This window comes from Topomyia yanbarensis, chromosome 1, assembly GCF_030247195.1.
Source record: "Topomyia yanbarensis strain Yona2022 chromosome 1, ASM3024719v1, whole genome shotgun sequence".
Lineage (NCBI taxonomy): Eukaryota > Metazoa > Arthropoda > Insecta > Diptera > Culicidae > Topomyia > Topomyia yanbarensis.
This window is the reverse complement of record NC_080670.1, coordinates 208,657,580-208,682,579: the sequence shown is the minus strand read 5'-3', so window position 1 is coordinate 208,682,579 and position 25,000 is coordinate 208,657,580. Positions and strand designations below refer to the sequence as shown.

General features: G+C 41.8%; 2 protein-coding genes across 2 annotated transcripts in view; both read left to right on the top strand.

The window, feature by feature from the left end:
* The first annotated feature begins 3,684 nt into the window (after positions 1-3,684).
* Positions 3,685-5,998, top strand: LOC131690204 (XK-related protein 6). The gene is made up of 2 exons (XM_058975790.1): positions 3,685-4,668; positions 4,731-5,998. Exons 1-2 carry the CDS (start codon positions 4,319-4,321, stop codon positions 5,713-5,715), a joined length of 1,335 nt encoding a protein of 444 aa, XP_058831773.1. The 5' UTR covers positions 3,685-4,318; the 3' UTR covers positions 5,716-5,998.
* Positions 5,999-6,103: 105 nt separating this feature from the next.
* LOC131676199 (protein halfway-like) overlaps positions 6,104-25,000 on the top strand; it is a 22,165-nt gene continuing 3,268 nt past the window's right edge. Inside the window, exons 1-4 of the mRNA XM_058955320.1 lie at positions 6,104-6,860; positions 6,930-7,130; positions 23,696-24,588; positions 24,650-24,995. Of these exons, the coding sequence (XP_058811303.1) occupies positions 23,696-24,588; positions 24,650-24,995 (1,239 nt within the window). The 5' untranslated portion in view covers positions 6,104-6,860; positions 6,930-7,130. The remainder of the gene's footprint in view (positions 6,861-6,929; positions 7,131-23,695; positions 24,589-24,649; positions 24,996-25,000) is intronic.

Sequence of the window (25,000 nt, the reverse complement as noted above, 5' to 3'; positions counted from 1 at the left end):
GAACATTGTTTCCGAAAGTAACTTAACAATTATTCATTATAAATAAAGATTAAAAACTTACCTTTTCCCAAAGTATCAGTGGAAGCCTCTCCTCGCTTCAGAAAAGCCGACATAATCCGGTTCATTTTAAATAAATTCCGCGAAAAAACTCCGGAGCAAAAACACAGCCTCAACTCGATTTCCCAACAAATGCTTCTCTGTAGAACCTTGCCGAGAAAAATTGGGAGATCTGACGTTGCCAATACGCACACAAATATCTCACCTTTTTATGCTACCGCCCTCCCGTTAAGTCCGGAAGCAGTTTTTTTCGCCTTCCAATTCAAACTTCAAAACGGCGCAATCCCAGTAAAGTTCAGCGGGGAATGAACTGGAATTCTGGCTGGTTCCAGTTCGTATAACGGCTCCAGAGACACAACCGATTCTAACTAGAATCGGTTGTGTCACTAGAGCCGCTATATGAACTGGAACCAGCCAGAATTCCAGTTCATTTCCGGCTGAGCTTAACTGGGATACGGCAGCTAGATAAAGTCATACTGTGAGCTGTCACAATGTTACACTGTACAAATTATTATTGCCATTGTCAATATGATTCCCTTCAGAAAATTTTCGAATATGAATTTTCAACAAAAGTAGGCTGAGAGAAATCCGTAGATTTCCGCAAAAAAAATCAAATTTCCGTAGATTTTATCTACGGATCCGTAGATCCGTAGAAAATCTCCAAATCCGTAGATCTACGGAGATTTCCGTAGATCTGACATCGCTGATTGTTAACCGGGACAGCAAGCCCTCTTCGCAGAGGTACCAGTTCATTTATTTAAGATTACGATATGTAACGATATCTAGGATCAAAGGCGAAGTATTTATGTTCAAATATCGACAATTCGAGCTCGTTTGAAGGAACCAGTTTGCCAACTCAGACGCAGTACTGTCAGACTAGAGAGTTTATATCTACACCTTTCCCTACCGGACTGTGCAGATCTTGGGTGATTAGCTCAATCGAGTATATGCGACACATGTCCATGTCACTATTCGCAAGTTTACAAGCACGAGGCATTTCACGTGGATTTGATCTTTCAGGTTTTTCATTTCAAGTCTGCTGCTGTTATTGAGTAATAGTAGGAACATTCTATGCGACTCGGTAAGAAGGATGACAAAATTTCAGAAAAGAACTAAAGAGTGTGAAAATGACACATGTTGGTGAGATAGTTTGATTTTTATTTCTATTATTTGCTCACATATCACTCAAATATTTAATTTTTTTGGGGGGGAAGGGGATGAGTTGCTTCTCTAATCTTCCGGTCATCACATCACATGCTTTGGTATTCTTAGTATGTGTAACAAACATGAAGATGTGACACAAGGCGCCAAGAGTGCACTAAAATCCTGTCAATCCTATTTTTCATTGGATTGTCTGCTCTAAATATATCACCAGGGGACCATTCATAAATGATATCGAATATTGACAATAGGGGAAGAGCGTCACGTAACGAGATAAAAACTAAAAATGAATTTTAGACGTATCAGCGGATCAGGAATAAAAATAAAAGGAACAACATTGTTTATGAATGGCCCCCAAACAAAGAATATCCCATAACGAATATCGCGTAACATCTGCGACAGAGCATTGGGATCAAGGCCAAGTTCCCCCTGGGTCGTGCAAAACTGAGAAGCAACATCAATTTAGGCACAGATAGCAGACGTCCATTTATTTTCATTTTTTTGTCTTTTCATTTGTTTCTCTTGCTACAATATGTGTTGCTCGGTGCAAGAGAGCGTGACGGCCAAGAAAACGGAAAGCCAGTGGCCCAAACAGATCAGGAACAGGAAGGAGGACTACGAACAAAGAAACAAACAACAGATGAGAAATCGTTCACTTATTATAACTACGATACTAATCTCAATTATTTTCCTTTTCTTGTTTCGTTTCAGCACACCAAAATCTATACGGACTAGCACATTCGAACAGTTAGGCTTTGTAGGTTCTCATCTTGACAGAATCTAGATGGGCGGATGAACGTCTGCCAGGGTGTGTGCTGAGAAATGACACACTGTACGAGATGGCGCTGGGCCTGTGGTCTTCGACTGGCATGGTCCATTCTCATTGATTCGGAAGTCTTCTTGGCTGGTTGGTAGATCTGTGCTCCTCAGGAATCAGAATATATTGGCTTAAATGGCACATTCCCCGTATGTAGTCGGGGATTCAGGAAAGGAGTGCAGGACTGGCACCTAAGAGATAGTTAATTATTCAGGACTTGTTCTTATGATTATTAAACTCGACCAAGCACCACAGGCTCTCAGAAATGATCAGCAACCCATTCGGGTCGGTGTGGTCTATTCGAGTCGAACCAGGTGGACATTCGGTTCGAGCAAACTTTATGGGGAATAGTGGATACATATATCTTACACCTTTATTGGCAGATTCTTTTTGCGAAATCCTAAAATACCTTCACTGGTATAGCTACTTAGGATAATAATAATAGAAAAATTAAGTGTTTGCCTGGTCCATAATGTAATGAATATGTATATTGACTAGAACAGGGATAATCGAGTTATGTTATAAGATAGAGAAGAAACAGCACAGTTGAAGGAAAAGTATTCGCGAGTAAGGACTAATACTGCTAGTATGTTTACCGTTTCAATTAATAGTCGATTGATCCGCTTCAGACCTAAGAGACAAAAAGGAGATTAGTAAGAGACAGAAGCGGATTCAATGCGAAATTTGCCAATATGCCGTCACCCCAGGGCGATGGTAAGATCATTTTCCATAAGATGACAGACTAGATGACACGACGTTACACGCTCTAAACTTGCGCCAAATAGTTTGTATGTATGTATGAATGTAAGCCCGTATGTATGCCTGTATGCATGGATGTGTATAGGTCCAATGTATCCCTGAGCAACATGGAAGGATAGCCTACATGAGAAGTTCTCTCTCATTGGGAATCGTGTATAGCGATAGATTTCGATGTTTTCGTGCCAATGGAGGTCATCCTTAAAATTTGATCGATGGCCCTTGTTCTTGTTACCAATACTTGATTTAATGACTCATTTCACTTGAATTATGCCCATGAAACAGTCAACTTAAATGTTATATGCTAACGATTAGTATTTCTACATAATTATCTCGATTTTCGTATTGACAATAATTGAATTATTTGAAGTCGTCAGATTAAAAAATAGATTCTGTAGCTAAAATGAAAATATGCAGGATTTAAGATGAACGTTTTGAGGATCTCCAGAGCTGACTAATTATAATGTCCTATTTTCGCATTCATCTGATCCAACAGTCACTGGGTTTAAGGTTCTACTGAGAAAACCTCGGAAAGCGGCCATATTCGAAAACGAAAAAAGCAGTTATTTCATTTTATAGAAGATTGTGTAATGGGTTAGCGAAAATAACTGCTTTTTTCGTTTTCAAAGATGGCCGCTTTTTAGAGTTTCTCAGTTAAACTTTAAATTAACCTTAATTTTAAAGGTAGCATTTTCGATATTCCCAATTTTCTTCGTCCATTTCTTTAGTTTTTTTAGATCGTGAAAGTAACAGCCATATTCTGCATTACGAAGGATTTATTTGACCAACCAAGAAGAATATAGAAATAGTAATTATCCCGATAGCTTCAATGAGATATCATTGCTCATAGATCCTGGAGTCCATGCACACATCAGATACTGTAATGGCACTGAATCTACATGAACAAAATGAGAATCGAATTGAAGACAAATTATCAACATAGTCAAAATAATATACAAACCAAGGGTAAGTAAGCTTGATCGTCAGATCGATAGATACTTCACTCGATGCCAAGTTAAATAATCATGAGTCAGTCCACCTATCTATTCCCATCCTATGGCTTCGTCGTATTTAAATTGTTGTTTTTAAACTAGCTCAAAACATAAAACGGACGTTTTAAACTTAAATTGGATCAACTATTGAATGTCTTCGAAATATTATCGTTATTTTCCTCATTGCTATCCTGATTATTTCCAAATTTAAACCTGAGAGAAACGAAACGAACACGTATAGAAGATGCGTTTCTCAACACCACAAAACGACAACAGTGAACGAAACGTCAAAGCGACAGAAAAACATAAATAAATGCATCATCGTTTGCATCTCTTCTCATTCCGATGTACGCGAAAAAACAGTGATGATGTGATCGCTTGTGAATCCGCTTGGGTGCTTTTATTACTTAGTTTTTGGTTTCCGGCTTACTTCCTGAAAAAAGATCACGAATTTAAACCAAACAGTATGCTTTCCAAAAAAGCCTACTGATCTGGCCAAACTGTTCTTCCGTCCAGCAAATAACGACAACGAAAAATGCAAGAAAAAGTTCAATCACGACGACCGTCCTCTTCGTCTTGCAATGGTGGTGGTGGTGGTGTTGGTGATGGATCGACGAGAAACACCGAAACGGACGGTTCCCGGCTGAGCATTATGGCCAAACAGCCGCTGGAGTTCCTAACGCGAACCGACGAGGGCAACTTTACCGTCACCAATTCCGATATTGTTTGGACAGTAGTTTCGATACTCAGTCGAATCGTAAGCATCTTTCTGAACATCAATCTCGCCTACGACTACTACCGGAAGGGAAAGATCGATTACTTCATCTGGACAACCTGTTGCATTGTGATTCCCGGCTGCATAACCAGTGCTCTGACAGTTTATATGTAAGTATGGTTTAGATGATTTTGGAGAAACTTAGTCCCTAAACGATTTGCATCCCAAACAGGTACCTGGAGGACATGAAGGAACACAAAAAGGTCCGCAGAAGATGCTGCGAGATATTAATCTTCATAGTGATGATTCCGTTCTTCTTCCGCTACTGCCAATCGCTAGCGTACGCCATTCACAGTAAGATTGCCGAGTCGCGAAATGATCGCGAAACGCAGAAAAAATATTACGAATTTATGATCCAAGAGGATAGTGACGTTGCGCTGGTGAGGATATTCGAGTGTCTTCTGGAGGCAGCACCGCAAAAGATCCTTCAGCTGACGATCGTACTGGCCGGTGAGGATAGTATGACCTGGCCCCAGCTGCTTGCCATTCTGGGCTCGATCACCGGCATCGCTTGGTGTATGGCTTCCTACTATCGGTGCATTCGATTTTCGCAACCAGACAAACGTCACATCAGCTGGCTGGGGACCATTTCGCAAATTATGTGGCATTTTTCCGTGACAATCTCGCGCGTTCTGGCGATTGCCATCGTCGCGAGCATATTTCCAAAGTACATGTTGATCGCATGCTTTGCCCACTCGATAACCATGACATTGTGGATATTTTTCTTCGATCGCTCACCGTTTTGTAGCGCTACTCGGTTGCACAGCTTCCTGTTTTCGCTCGTGCTCGGAGTGGTGTTCATCTTTACCTACATACTGCCAAGGATAGGACGAACATTCTATCGCTACCTCATTTACTACAGCTTGTGTGGAGTGGAAAACGTTGCCTGTGTCGTAGTGTACCTTTGCTATGTAAGAAACAGTACGATAAAAAATACCGGTTATCTGCCCGTGTTATGTGTGGCCTCGATCGTGCCGTTCATGTTTGGGATTCTCTGTATGGTGGTCTATTACAAGAATTTCCATCCTAACATTATGTCCCGGAAACAGCAGCAGCAGCCCGTTGATGAGGCACCCAGTGATGCGAGTGGTACCGGGGAGAATTCCTCCGCAAGTGGCGAGCAGATGACAAATGGTGGAACGGTGGATAAAGGATAAGGATCGGATGATCAGGAGTACCGAAAGTGATTATTACTAGTATTAATGACGTAGATTATTCATTACATGTGTAATGTTCCGATGATAATTTTGTGTTGTGTTTTTTGTTTTGTTTGTCTCTGTAGCGAGAAAAATGACAGACTGAACCGGATGAAATAATTTTTTAGGATTATTTTAGCCAATGACAAATAGTACTCAATTATTTTGTAATCAAAGGAAATAAATACACATATCGCTGACAGAAGCTAAAATGTGAATTGAGTGAAATAAAAACTATAAATTACCACGTTTGGATGACACATTATATTAAAATTCTCCAAATATTAGAGCGTCTCAACATACTTATCCATTTGTTTTGGCGGCATCATTTTGCTTTGCTAGAATCACGTGAAGTACCATACTACACTAATAGGTGTAGCGTGATGACGATGGCACGCAGGAGAAACGCTTTTATGTCTCTCCCTTTCGCCGTTATCGTTGCTGTTGTTGTGTACCTTCATCAACCGGATAGTGTTCTTCTCAGAGAAGTGCTGAATAGTATGTAAAACTTTATCATCACTGGCTCAGTTGCAAACCGATAGCGACACACGACAGACGACCATTCTCGGTACGGTATAGAAAGCGCTTCCCGCCTCTGAGGTTAAAATTCATACTTATTCATACTTGTTACCAATTCTTTTATTGAATGCTGTGCAGCACTAATAATGCGTATACATGCTTAACATCTACCAACCTAAACACATCCATCACGTAATCTCTTACACTTGTTTTCATTCAAGTTTCACCAATATACGGTTGTATTGTTAGGAAAAGTTCGTAGCTCGCACGTGTATGTGTGAGAAATAGTGGTGTTGTGGCTGCGCGGATCAGCATATAATTTGTCAAAGTGACTTAAGTGAGTATAGTCTATCGATTGAATGGATTTCTATTCCGACGGTGTATTTTTGTTATTACTATTATGAGACTGTAAAAGCCATCCTCAATTTGACGTGTTCCGTTTAAATCAGCTCAAGATCGTGGACCACCTTTTGTCGACTTATTTGCGGAACAATATTTACCGTAGCTGATAAACGAAAACTGTACATCATCCTCTATTTGTGTGACCAGTGCTGACAGGAAGATAAACTTGTTTCGAATTGAGATAGGTACCTGAATTGTTGCTACTTACATTTTAAATTATACGAAAATGTTTTAAGATGACCTTTACTCCGCAGGAATGTTTGGAATGCATAAGGCAATATAATGCACTGCTTAGCCGACGTCGTTGTTTGTCCAACACTGCACTCAGCCAAAATCGACCGGCACATACTTAGCCGAAGGTGCTATTGATATCTCCGAAGGTTCTGCAAACAGATTCCACGAGGGAAGATTGCCGTGAAGGAGGAAAGATTTATCTCACTACTGTATTTGGCGGGGTAAGTGCGATGTTTATTTTTGGTATCTATATTTGCATTGTGAGACATCTGTCCTGATATGGTGATTGTAAATCATTGTGATGAGTTTTGAGTTTCGTGGTTTATTTGGATATCGCCCACTTTCGATGAGACTAGGTTTAACCGTTCGATGTAGAGGGAACCGTTTCAAAATTTTGTAGTTTAGTATTGTGAGAAGTTGAACGTTGAACGAATGACCGATCGAGGTTAAAGTCCCAAAAAACAATATAATACAAATTAAGTATTGATTTATTTGAGTGTTTCGAAATCATCTCGTCAGTAACTAGCACCATCTGGGTGTCTAGTTGGACGGTGTATCTAAACTAGTACCCGAATTAGCACTAGTTAGACACAAACAAATACCAAACAGTTCACTCGACATAAGTAAACGTCAAAAGCAACTAGTATTGCATAATGCCAGGCGTTTGGCTCCCTAGCCATAAGACGTGAGTCGGTTCTCACGGTAAAGATGGACAAGTCTGTCTATGCCAGGAGACATGCTGTGAACTCGAGTGATTCGTAATGCTGCCTAAGCTCGACCCTCATTAGCAGAAGACAAAAGTTCAGCCCGTAAGATATTAAGCTTGTTCTAATGACCCTGCCACTTCTAGTTTTCCGATCTGTATACTTCTTATACTTGCTCTTACTTAAGTACTATGGCTCTAATTTTTATAATTTTCCCTATCCAGTAGTCTGTAGCTAACTGAATATCATTAAAATGTAAAAAAATATATAAGACAAGAGTTCGTTTTCGCTTTCTCGTCAGCTTCTGCATTTGCTTTTCGGAACATCACTCGGGACAAGTCAGTTTCTTCTGACGTTCACATATGTCGTTGGAGCTGTTTGGATTTTTTTTGTGTCTAACTAATGCTAATTTGGCCACTAGTATAGATGCATCGTCTAACTCAAAAAATCAATACTTAATTTAAGTTAGGTTTTTTCCCCTTAATGGGACCATTCATAAATTACGTAACGCTTTTAGGGGGGGAGGGGGTACAACAAGTTGTGACATGTTGTGACATAGGGGGGAGGGGGAGTTAGCTAGATCGTTACGTAACATGTTTTCACCGAAGAAAAAAAAATTTTTCTAGGAATTTGTTACGTAACAGGGGAGGGGGGGATGAAGAAATTTGTGACAATTTGTTACATGGGGGGAGGGGGGAGTCAATTTTGGGCAATTTTTGCGTTACGTAATTTATGAATGGTCCCTAATGCACAAATTGATTGAATTCAATTTTCCATCTTTGGAATTAATATTGCATAATACAATTCATTGTGTTGGATGGATTGATTTAGCATCAGCACTGTTTGATCAAAAATAGATTCTGTAACCTGACATGAATCCTTTAATTTGAGATGGTTGAACCGATTTGCACAGACTAGATTTGAAACGAACAGTATAACGCTGCCAACGGTTTCTATCGATTTTATTCGTAAAAGGTGCGGTTACACAGCAAATTTTCATATAAACTGACAAGATGATTGAGACCTTATCAAATCAGAATCAGGAATCAGTAGCGATTGGCTCAAATGGCACGTTCCCATGTTGATCGGAAATTTGTGCCTTGCCATGATTTGTCTTTTCGTCATTTCCCTGGTTGGCCGGACTGGGGAAATCTAGGAGCAGATCACTTTAGAAATGTATAACAAATATGCATCAAATTAGAAAAAATGCATTCAATTTCCATTTTTGCATCAACTTTGCACTCCCTCACAGAAAAGTTTGTTTAACAAACGTCCTACGCTGATTCACTTTGTTCGTCGTTTTGCTAATTTTTTGTAGGGTTTTGACGTCTTGCAACGCAAAATACATTACGAATTTATATTTTGATGGAAAGAAATGCATTTCATTTAGCTGATTTTTAAAAATGCATCTCATTTACCCTAGGGGGAAACGGTAAGGTTAGGGATAAGGAAAATAACGACACAGAGAACATAGATAATACGGAAGTATTCTTCACTCCCAAGGGGGTGTACCCCATATGGCATAATGGACGTTTGGCATAACGGGTTTGGCATAAAGACGTTTGGCATAATGGACATTTGGCATAATGCTTATTGAGAGGTAGGGACATTTGGCATAATGGACGTTTGGCATAATGGACATTTGGCATAATACCTATTGGGGGTTAAGGGACATTTGGCATAACGGATGTTTGGCATAATGGACATTTGGCATAATACCTATTGGGGGGGTAAAGGGACATTTGGCATAAAATGGCATAATATTTTTTGGGGACTGAATCCAAAATTATCATAATCAACTTTTGTCATATATACGATGTTTTATTTCGTAATTTGGAATCAACTCAAAAAAATATTTTTCATTTTGCATGAATTACGCAATCTATAAGTATTTAGATGGATCATCGTAAAAAACGACTAAATATAGGCACATTTACACACATTCTTAATGGGTTAAAAGGGTCGTTTGGATTACGTGGTGTAAATTCAGCAAGTAGGACTTCCGTTTTTTGATAACTTGAATAAAGAGTAACATGTACGGCAGAATACAGATGTATAATTATGTTACTTGTAAAGAAGGCTGCATCGCTATGCTTTTCATATAATACTTAATTACTATTATGCACAGAATTGTGATGCACCCTACTTTACATTATATATGGAGCATTCCACATAAAATTTACTACCCCAAATTTTGTTTACCATTTTTTTTCGATTTGGCTGTCTAAAATATTTGACACGTATTTTTTTCTTTCAAATAGTAGTAATTTGCTTTAATTTTGTTTAAATACTTTTATTTAATCGCAATACTGCAATAACTGAAGAAGATATTAAAAATTGTTGAAAACATGAAATGTGTGCTTTTCTCAGTTTTCGAATGAAGTTTATTAAAAATAATCATGCTGCTTATTTAATGTAAAATATTGAAAAGTTGGATGACTTTTTTTTTCTCTTAAAATATTTTTCTTAACGCCTTTAACATTTTAGAAAGAACATTTGAGTATTTTCAGCGTTATGAATTTTTCAGTTGAACCCTGCGCGCGCGAAGCATACCACCACACTCTTCGCTAACACGCGGGTTTGGCTGCAAGAGTTTCTACACGTCAGCGCGTGCGAAGCGCATGGAAGAACCTTTCGTGCGCGCAATATGTATACTATTCTGTGCATATTAATAAATAAATAGTATAGGAAAAGTATAGTGATTCGCCCTTCTTTACAAAGAACGCAATTATACTTCTGTATTCTACTGTAGTACTGTACAATGTACAGTTTACATGTTACTCATTATTCAAGCTATCGAATTACGGAAATTTCACTTGCTAAATTACATCACGTAATCCAAAGGACCCTTTTAACCTATTAAAAATTTGTTCAAATGTGCCTATCTCTAATCATTTTTGCTTTGCGATCCATCTAACTACTTACAGATTGCGTGATTCATATAATATGAAAAATATTTATTTTCTGTTGATAGCAAAACAAGTAACAAAATAAAACATCATATATATGACGAAAATTGATTATAATTTTGGATTCATTCCCCAATAAGTATTATACCAAATGTCCATTATGCCAAATGTCCATTTGTCCCCCAATAGGTATTATGCTAAATGTCCATTATGCCAAACGTCCGTTATGCCAAATGTTCCTTAACCCTCAATAGGTATTATGCCAAATGTCCATTATGCCAAATGTCCCTACCTCTCAATAAGCATTATGCCAATTGTCCATTATGCCAAACGTCTTTATGCCAAACCCGTTATGCCAAACGTCCATTATGCCATATGGGGTACACCCCTCCCAAGGGAATAAAGACACTTCTCGATGAGTGGAAATATCAACACCCCCGAGGGATATTGAGGTAACAGAACGACAACGCCTCCGAAGAGATATTGTCGTTCAAATTTAAGCCGATGTAGGTTTATAAACTATCGTCGTGACATTTGATAGCCATAGTTCGGTTTATAACCCTTTTTCGCTAGAAATTCCTGAAAACGATCGTCGATACTGCTGTATTTTCTCTGTAAGCGACTTGGTTCTCAGGACTTCCCAGCAAACTGCCCACGAACCAGGATTATGGAACTCTAGTCTCATCAAAACATCAGTACTCTTCAAACATTCCTTGGGATTCAACGGAATGTGAAGGAGTATCTTATTCTAGTAAAGGCTATATGGTTCGACCATAAAACGGAAGTCCCCTGCCTTCTCATTTATATCCTCCGATTTATATTTCAACCAGGTACAGCTTTGTTCATTCTCCGGAGAGAACCAAACTCACTGAAACTGGGGATGAATGAGTTAGGAGGGATTGAAAGGAGACACCCGTGAAGATCTTTTAACAGATCATCCTTCAGCGCAATTGAAAAGTGACCTTTCTCCAACCTTGCTGAGACTCGATGTCTATACAATGAGCCGAAGCATTGTTGAAAATAGCACCTCTACGGTTGTGCTTCTCTTCTTTGATTTTGATTAATTTGTCTTCCATTTTCAAGGAGCAGGTTTCTCGCAATTATCAGTATTCACACCTGATGTTGTGGAAAGTGACTCAATTTTCGATTCCCCGTATATCCAAAAAGGATCTACACGCATCAACGGTTTCATCAAAACAAATGGAAATTCACAATCTAGCAAAGTCCACCCACGACACTCCCTGCGCGACTGGCATATTTTAATTATACCAGCCATTCAGTCCTAGGTATGGAGAAACACTTTGACTCGAGGACTCCTGACATGCGATCTGGAAGCCAGGGGATCAATTCCTGGCTGAGATACTTCAACTCGCCGGATGCCACACGGCCTCTGGTTTAGTCAGAAGAAACTATTATCAACCTTCTAGTGGACCTCAGTCACATCTGTTGTTGGTCGCCTCTTACGACATGGAAACAGAAACCAGTGGGTCAATTCTCGAGAGATTTCAACCCGCCGGATACCACACGGCTACCTTATATTTAGATTTGCTTAACGTCAGTAAGTTTTTCGAACACAACAACAATGTCCAGGATACGTAATCCAGCAGGTTGTTGAAGATGTTGAATGTATCGCCAGCATAGAATAAACGGCAATTTGGTGGCCGTAGCAGAGCGACGCCATTGATGAAAATTGAAAACAGAAGCGGTATCATATTGCTGCCTTGCGGCACTCCAAACAGATTCAAAGATGAATAATGCAATTTTCACGCAAGCAGTGCGGTTCGTTAAGTATAACTTAAACCATGTAACTAGTACCGAAGACGTGCTCAGCTTCTTCAGTTTTTCCAGCAGAATTATTTTTGATAAACTCCGAGTTTCAAATTGGTAACATCCAGGGCCAGCAGCAAAGGATAACTTCATTTTTGCATGGTAATCGTTACAATGCTTTCAGTTTTTTTTTTTTTTTTTTTTTTGACGGGCTGATAGGACTGCAGCTTATAGCTTGAGGGATCTCGGTCCGTCCCGCGAGACAAAATTTGCAAAATCGGAAGGATTAGCGACTGTCCGCCAAATAAACACCGGTCCTCGGGAGGAGGACTAAATTTTGCGCCTGTTTGTCTCGAAGTGTGTAACGTCAAGTTCTCTATTTTGTCTGGTCCAATGTATCCTGCTCCTAACAACGCGTGCTAAGTCGTCAGTGATGCAAATAAAACTTCGCATTGATTCCGCTTCTATTTTCTTCCTGATCTCCTCATGGGTCCCCTAGGTCAGCAGCGGATCAATCGACTGTTAGGTAAATTAGAGATCGCAGTCAGCCGTGATGTCCGCGAATTTCGTACATGCATACAAACTATTTGGCGCAAGTTCAGAGCGTGTAACGTCGTGTCATCTAGTCTGTCATCCTATGGAAAATCATCCTACCATCGCCTTGGGGTCAACGTCATATTGGCAAATTTCGCATTGAATCCGCTTCTGTCTCTTCCTAATCTCCTTTTTGTCTCCTAGGTCCGAAGTAGATCAATCGACTATTAATTGAAACGGTAAAGATACTAGCAGTATTAGTCCTTACTCGCGAATACTTTTCCTTCAACTGTGCTGTTTCTTCTCCATCTTATAACATAACTCGATTATCCCTGTTCTAGTCAATATACATATTCATTACATTATGGACCAGGCAAACCCTTAATTTTTCTATTATTATTATCCTGAGTAGCTATACCAGTGAAGGTATTTTAGGATTTCGTTAAAAAGAATCTCTGCCAATAAAGGCGTCAGCAATATTTCTCCACATGAAGTTTGCTCGAAACGAATGTCCGCCTGGTTCGACTCGAACGGACCACACCGAAAGGGTTGCTTATCATTTCTGAGAGCCGGTGTGCTTGATCGAGTTTAATAATCATAAGAACAAATCCTGAATAATTAACTATCTCTTAGGTGCCAGTCCTGCACTCCTTTCCTGAACTAGCCTCATACTCACGATCAAAAGAGTCGACAACTAGTAGGATCTACATGTCCCCCACCCAAGCGAATTGATCAACTTGCAAGTAGGAGCACATATCTACCAACCAGCCAAGAAGACTTCCGAATCAATGAGAATGGACCATGCCAGTCGAAGGCCACAGGCCCAGCGCCATCTCGTACAGTGTCATTGTCATTTCTCAGCCCACCCTCTGGCAGACGTTCATCCGCCCATCTAGACTCTGTCAAGATGAGAACCTACAAAGCCTAACTGTTCGTATGTGCTAGTCCGTTTAGATTTTGGTTTGCTGAAACGAAACAAGAAAAGCAAAATAATTGTGATTAGTATCGTAGTTATAATAAATAGGTAAACGATTTCTCCACTGTTGTCCGTTCCCTTGTTCGTAGTCCTCCCTCCTGTTCCTGGTCTGTTTGGGCCACTGGCTTTCGGTTTCCTTGGTCGTCACGCTCGACCGATTTAGACATCATAGCAGGAGAAACAAATGAAAAGACAAAACAAAACAAAACAAAATGAAAATAAATGGACGTCTGCTATCTGTGCCTAAATTGATGTTGCTTCTCAGTTTTGCACGACCCAGGGGGGACTTGGCCTTGATCCCAATGCTCTGTCACCGATGTTACGTGATATTCGTTATGGAATATTCTTTGTGTGGGGGCCATTCATAAGCAATGTTGTTCGTTTTTTTTATCCCTGATCCGCTGATACGTCTAAAATTCATTTTTAGTTTTTATCTCGTTACGTGACGCTCTTCCCCTATTGTCAATATCCAACATCATTTATGAATGGTCCCCTGGTGATATATTTAGAGCAGACAATCCAATGAAAAATAGGATTGACAGGATTTTAGTGCGCTGTTGGCGCCTTGTGTCACATCTTCATGTTTGTTATTCATACTAACAATACCAAAGCATGCGATGTGATGACCGGAAGATTAGAGAAGCAACTCCTCCCCTTCCCCCCCAACTTCATTTTTGCATGGTAATCGTTACAATGCTTTCAGTTATATGCGAAATAATTCAAATACATCTATCTGCATCGAAGTGGCGGAATTATCGCGGAATAGATGCTTAAAATATTGAGCGAACTAATTGCACTTCTCGCTTTTGTTGCAGGCTGCAGCATTTTCCAAAACATGGAGCGTGGCAGACCAGTTTCCTTGCGCTTTGAGTTGACAAATGACCAAATAAGTAGGCCTTCTGTGCACTTCACATGTTGTGGTTGTAGTAACGATACCGGCTGCTTGTGATGTTCAACTATTTTTTTGAAATTGGGCGAACGAAAACGGCAATATTTCTGAAGGGTTGCTGATCGTGTTCGCTTGAGCGCACGTAATCGTGGATTCGACCACGGTGGTATTTGCTCTACGGGGATGATACCGACCCGAATGATTCTAAGTGGTCGAATTTTGAGTCCATCCCCTTCAACTGCCAACGAGTGTCGAATGGTCAGACATGCTTCATGGCTTAACCTCGCCTCACTGCTATAGCTGCTCCAGCCTTGTTGTATGCCGGTAATGTCAACGAATCCCCGCTCACTGTTGACGAACTAGTGTCGATAGTATCCGAGTCATCGTCATTCTGCGTACGTGTAAAACCCGAACTGAACAGCTCTTGGCTGCTATCTTCCTCACCAACAAACCGATTACGATCACTAATTGAAACGCTTGTTCGCTGATCATATTGAGCTGCTCGATTTCCTCAACGCGGCGGAGAACGGCATCATAATTATCGTCAACGAAATTCACCTGAAGCTGGAAGTGAACTTCCATATAGCAGACTTTAAGTTTTTGAGACTCAATCGATCCAGTTCACTGTCCGAAACAAACTAGCTTCCGAGATGGTACCTCGATTTTGCTATATTTCACCCTAAGGAGGAAAATTTGGTAAACACCAAAATTTCTCATTAGGGTGAAAATGATGAGGCGAAGCCGAAACACAACTGTGTAAGAAATAAGGATTTGTGCCCTCAAGTGCAAAGACTGGTTTTACCAACAAATTTTCACCCTAGTGAGGAATTTTGGTGTTCACCAAATTTTCCTCCTTAGGGTGAAATATAGCATATTGCTTTCGCATAGGCCTGCTAAGCCAAGACAAGTTTCGGCTTCACTGTGTCTCATCGGCACAAACAGAACTTCTGCTCGGATGAGACATCACGTTTGATCAGTCGTTCGATTGAAACACAAAGTGTGTTTTAGTTTTAAGGGATTTGCGTCAAGCCGGCGCTAATCTATTCCGACAAAAAGTTCGTGTCGGTTTCTGATGAGGCGACTACATACGGGGAACGTGCCATTTAAGCCAATATATTCTGATTCCTGATGAGGCGAAGCCGAAACGCAACTGTGTAAGACCTCGACTTTGTTAATAAGCTGACCCGGCGGTAGGCAGAGTACATACGATAGCACAGAGCTATGGAAAATTATGAACGAGCGTGGCTGCCCTGGGAAACTCACAAGACTAATTAAAGCGACGAGGCAGGGGTGCAAAACTGTGCCAGGATATCGGGTGAACTCTCAAGCTCATTCGGATCCTGCCGAGGACTAACACAAAGTGTCTTTCGTCCTGTTGTTTAACATTGCGCTAGAAGCTGTTACGTGGAGAGCCGAGTTCAACAACCGAGGTACGATTTTTACTCGATCCAGCCAATTTGTATACTCTGCGGATGACATGGACATTATTGGGAGAACAGTTGAAACGGTGGCTGAGCTTTACACCCGCCTAAAACGAGAAGCAGCAAAAGTTGGATTGGTGAACCGAACGGGAAAGATCCCGCCTAGAAAGCAGTGCTACGATCGACGGGGATGTATTCTGTAGCTCAAAGGGAGCTGTCTATCAAGCGACTTCCGAGGGATCTACCTCCTCCAAAAAGATTTCGCGAGAATTACGCTAAAATTCGTGTCACTGCAGCCACTGTCTGTGGTACTCGAGAAACTCAGCGAGAAATCAGAACAGTAGCTGATGAGCGGGAACAGTTCTGGGTCTACCTCAGCCGCCTCGAACCGAGCCATACAGTGGATGATATCGTCGCCATGACTCAAGAATGCCTGGGAATAAGCAATACACCCAAAGCAATCTTGTTGGTTAAGAAGGATGCTGATCTGACAAAGCTCAATTTTGTTTCCTTCCGAGTGAACTAAAGGTCGTGGTACTCAGAGCGTCTACTTGGCCAGCTGCAGTGCTGGTTTGCGAATTTAGCTTCGAACAGCAGAGACAGGATAGATTTCGCCAATAGGTTACGTCAGACTCCGGGATGCACCGCCGTTTATGCGTCCAGTCCAGTACGTACGTCCAGCTACTGCAGCCAGCGTTCACCAGTCGTCCCGGTCCTGTGTGCGGAAAGGGTCCATACTGCGGCAAGAATCCATCTATTTCGAAACCTTCTAGCACCGAAATGTTCTTCGATTCCAGCTCACCGTCAATTGCGCAAAGTTCCTATCGATATTGGACGCCACGTGTCATGCCAGCGTCCCGCAGCCGTTCAGGAGTGATACCTAGCCAAACCCTCGGTTTCCCGTTTTCTCGGTCACCGGGACGCACACTTTCAACCACTCCTAAGGAAGCCCTTAGTCCCCCCCCATCACAGTCGAGCTCCTCCAGCTAGCGACCAGCAGCCGTCCCGGTCCTGTGGTGAAGTTGGGACGAGGGTTCTTCCGCAAACCTACAGCAGGCAAGTATGAAGCATCTGTGAGCTGCCTCAAAGCTCTTCGATTTCCTGCTTGGACAACGACGAGACAAGCTACTACTATACTACCAAAACGTTGGTGGTATCAATTCAATTATTGAGGAATGTCGCCTTGCAGTCTTCGTCGAAACGTGGTTAAACGATGACACGCTTTCCAGTCAGGTGTTCGGTACTGGATATGAGGTTTTTCGTTACGATCGGAACCTTAGAAATAGCCGTAAATCTACTGGAGGTGGTGTATTAGTAGCAGTTAATCGCAGCTTGAAGGCACGAGTTGTTGAGAAGACTTGCTGGGATTGCCTCGAGCAGGTCTGGACGATAATCGAGCTTGGTGACCGTAAGTTGTACTTGTGTGCGTTGTACGTCCCACCCGACCGAGTCCGTGACATTGAATATGTTGACGCACACTGCAGCTAAGTTTTTACCATCCTCGAAGACGCTAAATCGGTTGATGAGATCATCGTACTAGGAGATCTCAATCTTCCTGCAATAGATTTCTTTACCCGGATTCCGATTACTCCGTTCTTCACTCAGGGGCGGTAAGGCTTCTTGACAGCTACAGCTCAGCTACGTTACTACAAATTAATCCTATTGCCAACGAGAATAACCGCCACCTTGATCTTTGTTTTGTCAGCGATCAAGTTTCTGCTACATCAGTAGTGATGGCTCCCTCTCCTCTAGTGAAACCCTATTGATCGCCACGATCGATTCGCACTCTGGCGCACGATTACAATGTTCCTTCGGTCCTCGTCTCATACGACTTCCACAAAGCTGATCATCGCAGTATCGCAGACCTCTTCTTCACTCTCGATTGGCTAAATATTCTGGACCCCGAAGATGTTGATACGGTAGTTCAAAAATTTTCCAACGTGTTGGGTTATGTTATTGACAGGCACGTCCCGAAGATAGTTCATCATCAACAAATCGGCCCTCTTTGGCATACGGGCACGATGCGACAGCTGAAGTCCATTAAGAGATCTGCTCTGCGCAGATTTACCAAGTATCGCACAATTCCACTCAACCATGCTTATAAACGAGCTCGTCAGGATTGTTTCTTTCGATATCAGCAATACATTCAGCGTAATCTCAAGTCGCACCCGAAACGTTTCTGGAAATACGTGAATAAGCAGCGCAAGAAATCCGGACTGCCGTCGTCTATGACTTTCAACGGCCGCACAGCTACCACATCCCAAGATATGTGCAGACTTTTTCGGAGAAATTGGCGAATGTTTTCACAGGACTTAACAGATGTCAATGAAACGATGATTACTAGAGCTTGTTGTTGGTAAAAATCGTCTTTCAATCTGAGACCAGATGGTTCCCTTCAGTACTTTTCAAAACGCACATCGACGTTTTAGCGACACCACTTCTTGGCATCTTTAAAGCATCTATTGCCAGTGGCATCTTTCCATCCTGCTGGAAGTCAGTTTATTCAGCACCTCTATTCATTCGCGAACATGTTCCCAGTCCATAAAGAGGTAATAAACGAGACGTCAATAATTAACGAGGAGTTGCTTCATTGAGTGCTGTCTCGAAGTTGTTCGAGCTGGTGATCATGGTACCTCTTCAGGCTCGCTGCAAGCAGTACCTAAGTGACGAACAACATGGCTTCACGTCTGGGCGTTCGACAATGACTAACCTGCTTTGCCTAACATCCTACATAACAGAGAGTATGGAACGTCCCGCTCAAACCGATGTTATCTATACAGACAAAGTGAACCATGCCATAACAATCGCTAAAATGGAGATTTGGAATTAACGGTAGACTGTTGCAGTTGTTTCGAACCTACCTTTCATCGAGATCGAGAAATAGTGGTTGTCATTGGAGATTGTCAGGCACCCACATTTACTTCTACGTCAGTAGTACCCCAGGGAAATCACTTGGGACCGTTGATGTTTCTGCTTTACTTCAACGACGTTCATCTGTTTCTGATGATTCCACGCCTGTCCTTCGCAGACGATCTCAAGATGTTTCTTCTCGTCCGCTCTACTGAAGAATGTAGATTACTCCGACAGTTTGAAAACTTCGCTGACTGGTGTAACATGAACCGTATGTATGTATGTGTGTATAAATCCAAAGAAGTGCTCGGTGATATTGTTTTTTTTTATCCCTTTATGGGCAGCTAGGGCCGAGGGTGGTGGCTAACGGGTTTCATACATCCTTGACCTGATGGACAAAGCTATGGTGCCTTGAACACAGGCAACGCAGACCCAAGGCCATCATTGAAATGATAAGTTCTGCGTTTGAGATGTACTTCCCCCGGTTGCCAGACGAATACCTGTAATTATTACTTGTTGCTTTGTATGTATGAATCTAATGTTCAGTCCTGGGTGGTGTATGCGTGGAAGGTGTGGTTTTTAGCGTTCGAGTCCAGGAGTGCATGTCTGTCTGGGTTAGCGTGGGCGTTTACTAATTGTGTAATAGTGTGATCGCTAAAGGCTCGAGCATATGAATGCCAGCGTGTCTCCAACTTTGCGTGCATAAATCCGGTTTTAGATCCGTGTTGCCATTCGCACATTCACGTATATTCTCGAACGATCGCGCGCGGACCGTGAATCTAATAATTAATTTTCAGTGTATGGTAGAGAAACGTGTTGTCTAGTGAATATGAGCATCATTCCCGATCGGTCCAACTGAAGGCATGAGTCTAGGCTGATCGAGAGTAGAGAATTCCGAACGTAGCCGGTCTATGATCGCGCGAGGGGTGGGTTAATGCTTGAGACCGCGGTTGTAAAGTTATAGGTGCTGAAAAGTTCACTTAAGTAAAAGGGTGTTGGCGAAATTGCGAGCGTAGGTGTGTGTGGATGATTGAAATTGTAATGTAAGTTCGCGTTTTTGACCAGGTTTGTGTTATCGCGAAAGTTAGGGGCGTTTGCACGTTTTGGATGTGAATGTATATGGGAGAATATGCAATTGACTGTGCTAGTGAATATCAGTATGAACCCAACTCAAGATACAGTAATAAAAGGAAAAATAACATGCCGAATGTTTCTTTTTTTAGGTCAATAACCGTGCATTGAAAAATGCTCAAAAACTCTGAACTAGGCCCCATCGAGTCCAGTCTGTCTGTCTCGTCCTGTCATGTCTGGGGTTTCCAGGTTACATGCATTCACCAGATGAGACTAGCTTATGTCAGCTTACTGGTTTCGTAGAATCGAGGCGATCATCGAAATGATAGATCCTACGAGTGAATGCACTTGGCCCAGTCACCTGTCAAGAATTTGTGTATTTGTGTGTGTTGAGATATGTGTGGAGCCTGTAAATAATATTTTAATACGAATAATATTTTATACTTCAAAACAAGAAATGTGTAATATACTACTTGCAGTTTGTTGATCGTTCCTACTTATCTGATTCCATCGAGTATGAGAATACATCTCCATTGTTCTAAAACCTGGCGACGTCCGATGGCAGAGAAGAATCATTGTGGGCAGCAATGTTGCTCTTCTTGGATGTATGAGCTCGAAAAGGTCATCACAAGAATATAACGCATGAGACCGAAAATAAATAAAAAAAAAATAAAGAGAAGAGTTAGTATTGTTATTGAGTATTAGTAATATGCCGATTTTTTTCGAGAGTTGTCCTACTGGAACTGTAGAGCTAATTGATTTAATTAAGGCATGGACCTAGACTTCTGGAATCGAGGATAGAGACTTCCGGACGCGAACGATTCATGAATGCGCGAGTGCGGGGGACTGTAGGTTCACGCTTGAGACTGCGTTTGAGTGATTACAAGTGCCGAGACGTTCATATTATCACCGGGATGTTATAATGTCTGGAAGAGCGCGAGTATAGGTTGCGTGGATGGTCGCGAAGGGCTCAAGCATTTTTATATTTGTTTGTCGCGTGTATGTGACTTTGTATTCGATTTTTATGTAGTTTCGCGCGAACACGGGCATTTGGAGGTTCACTCTCGAGACCGGGATTGTTAATTTATAAGTGCTAAACCATTCACTTAGTCACCAGGGTGTTATACTTTTTACGAGATCGTGGGTGTGGTCGTGCGTGGATGATCGCGAAGGACTCGAGCGTTTGTAAGTGGACGTTTTTGTCGCGTGTGCTAGTATGTAACTTCTCGTGGACACATTATTTTTATAAGCGTGTGGCCATTCGCATGTTCGCGTATTCTTCAACGATCGCACGTGGACGTCTTGTCTAGTTTTTATTTCTAGTGGTCCAACTAAAGGCATGAATTTGGGCTGCTATGATCAAGGGCGTATTTTATCTCACCGAAACGAACTATTCGACGAACTTACTTCCCTACTCAGCAAAAGGAAAACTTAACTGACTGGATTTCGGATAATCAACTTCACTTGTCGATGGTTATCTGTCAACAGAGACCTGCTCTATGTATTTCGTTGTATTTATGTTGCAGGGCTCGACTTATCGAGCCATGCACGCTAATTACTTGTCACCCTTAATTGGGTTCATATGTTCGATTTCGAACATTACACATTTAAGTTTGTTTAACCTCTTGGAGGTATATTAATATCAAAAGCGTTACATAACAGGGCGAAGACTTCCGGACGTGACCGATTCATGATTGCGCGAGCTTAGGTTCTTAGGTTCCAACGTTCACCCAATCAATCGGGGTGTTTGAATATTGGCGAGATCGCGGGCGTTCGTATTTGTGACCAGGTTCGTGTTATCGTGTAGGCCACGTTTGTACGTTTGGAATGAGGTGCCTGCAGAGAGAATTCGGCCCTAAACCCACATTGTATATTATTTGACCATGGCAGTGGATAATAAAGGTCGCCCAGTTAAGTACTAAAATTGATCACAATGTAGCTTAACTAAAAAGAAAATAATCGTATCCCAAGTTTATGTGATATCATCACTGTAATACTGCTTTGGTGGAAAAGCCCCCGGACCACATCAAGGTACAGTATCATGCCGAGGGAAGAAGTGCTCGGTGATATTGTTCTCACGAAAAAAACCTGAACCGGTTTGTTTTAACTACTGGATGCTGAAATTGAACGCGTAAGTCAGGTGAAGGATCTAGGAGTGATACTAGACTCGCAACTTACGTTTAAACAGCACGTCTCCTATACAGTTAGCAAAGCATCTCTAATGCTGGGATGCATCTTCAGGATAGCGAAAAATTTTACGGACATTTATTGTCTCAAAGCGCTGTACTGCTATTTGTCGCTGTCAATCCTGGAGTACTGCTGCGAAGTTTGGAACCGAAACTATAACAACGGTGTTGAGACAATTGAGTCCGTTCAACGACGCTTTTTACGTTTCGCGCTTCGTAGGTTACCCTGGAGAGATCCCGTCCGTCTGTCAAGTTACGAAAGCCGGTGCCAGCTGATTAGTTTGGAACTCCTGCTTTGTTCGTTGCTGATACTTTGCGAGGTCATCTGGATTGCCCTGCCGTCTTGGAGCAAATTAACATAAATGTCACACCTCAAACAAGTTATAACTAAACAATAAACAAAAAAGATCACGAACTTTGAAATCATTGTCGCTCTACTGCGTTGATCCGTCCGGTTTCGATGATCAGTACTCTAGCTTTCCGACCATCAAAACTAAGCAGCTACTTAACGTCCATAATTATAGTTTTTCTTCCGACTGTGGCCAGTTCTGGACCTACAACCTCTGGCAGAGTAATTTGTGCAACCAGTTTGACAGCGTGATTAAAGACTAGTGAAAATTTTGTTTCCATCAACAACCTGCGTTACCATGGATGCTAGGAGTGGCTGATGCTACAGCACAGGCTACTTTTCTTTCAAAAGTACAATATGTTTTAAAATAATATTTCAACAGAGCCTATAGTCAGTTCCTTTCAACGTTGTTTGAAGAATGGAATGCCTATTACTAAAAGTTGTACGAAAATATACGCAATTTGGTTTTTTTCTTTTCAACGCAAATTAAAATATTCGGACTCATGATAGTAATTCCAAATACAAATTTGTATTTGGTTTTACCCATGTACAGTAACTTCCCAAATTTATCTCAGCACCTGGATTCATTCTCCTCGTTTCAAGATATAATACAAAGAGTAGGATGAAAATCAGAGCACTCGAAACGATTTGTTTTTTTCTTTCCAAACACGGGGATTTTCTTTTTTGTCATGCCTATTTTAGTATTATACAGCTTGTACTACAAATTCAATGATTGCATATTGATTAATTAGTGAAATGTTGTAATACGCTGAATTAGGGATCATCTAATCTTTGTTTCCTTTTTCCTATGTTCGGTAGATAAACGAAAAAAACTCACTACCCCTCCTCTTTACAAAGGAACCGGCAATATCGATGATATGAATGCATTTATTTATATCCTCCTGCCGCGCCGAACAGGTGCCAGGAACAAAATTATTGCGCTAAATTGTTATGTAAACAAAGCGAACCGACGACTCGCACCACCGCCGTAACAAAAGTAGGTAGGTCGCGAGCGCACCCGGTGCTGATACGATAGATAAATTACTCCCATTATATAGCTGTCGAGACCATGCCCGTATCGTTAGCATGTAAATTGATGTAAATTTGTTGCTTCTTTCTTTTGCTTCCAGATGTTTATCCACCTGAGAAGTTTGCTCACGCTTCTCCTAGCGTCCGTGGTAATCGCCCAGGCACGAATCGTGGCAGACCACCCTGGATCCAATTCATTAACAACCGAAAGCGCAATAACAATCCCGCCCTCAGTGAACGAAGATCAGAATGGACTTTTGGAGGTAGTTATCAATTCAACCGAAGTTGCCTCAACGGATGTTCCGGTTACTAGTACAACAAGCACGTCCTCCACGACGTCGACTACAACTGAATCTTCTACAAGTACGACTACTACCACAACGGAAGCAACAACATCTACCACAACAACACCTGCAACAACAGCATCATCAACAACAACCACAACCAGCACCACCACAACAACGACAACCGTCCCGACCACCACAACCACCCTAATTCCACCCACAAACGAACAGGGATGCTACAACGCCGTGCCGGAACTGTGCCACAATCGAACCGGCGACTGCGAATGCAATCCAGATCCGCTGAACCCCGGGGCACTGTTCTGTTGCAACGTAACCGACATCAACAGAGCGATCGGGTGTGCCCCGAATCCCGCCGCTGACGGTAGTAGTAGTAGTACTACTACTGCCGGCAGCACCTGGAAGTATATCCATCTGCGTAACGTCACCGTTCGCGAACTGGTGCTAAACGTTTCCAATCGGTACATCAAAACGTTACTCTCGCTGTCGATCACGGATGGAAAGATACAGAAAATTAGCAGTTCGTTTGCTCGGTTTTCGTCGCCGATCTGTTTGAATGTGTCCAATAATAATATTAGCGAGATTGAACCGAGAGCTTTCCGGGAGTTGCGGAATCTTACAACGTTGGATATATCGCATAACAATCTGTCCACGATACCGTCTACGATCGGGAATTTGCGATTGGATATTAGGTGGGGGTGATCGTGTTGAGTTGAATAGTTGAACTTATAATAGTTTGTTTCATTTTTTTAGAGGCAACAGTGCCATGCTGTGCAAATCGTTGCTGGACTCGCTGAAGGAAGGAGACAAATTTATTGACCCAGAGGCAACGTTTTGTCTAACGAATCGAACCTTCAACTGGTTCGATTCGACCGATCGTATCCCGCTGCATCAGCTGGTACTGAGCCAACGGGTGCAGAATGATTGTCCCAAGCGGTGCAGCTGCGAACTTGATCGGCTCAACTTTGATCTGAACAATACGGAACGGAAGACGATCACTGCCCGGGTGGATTGTTCCGGTTTGGGGTTGGTTGATTTTCCGGAAACACTACCGCCCGATACAGTTACGCTGAATGTTTCCAATAATAATGTGAGTAGATTCAT

Coding starts and splice junctions, on each gene's coding strand:
- LOC131690204 (XM_058975790.1), top strand. CDS start 4,319: ATGCAAGAAAAAGTTCAATCACGACGACCGTCCTCTTCGTCTTGCAAT. Junction 4,669..4,730: donor AGTGCTCTGACAGTTTATAT/GTAAGTATGGTT, acceptor CATCCCAAACAG/GTACCTGGAGGACATGAAGG.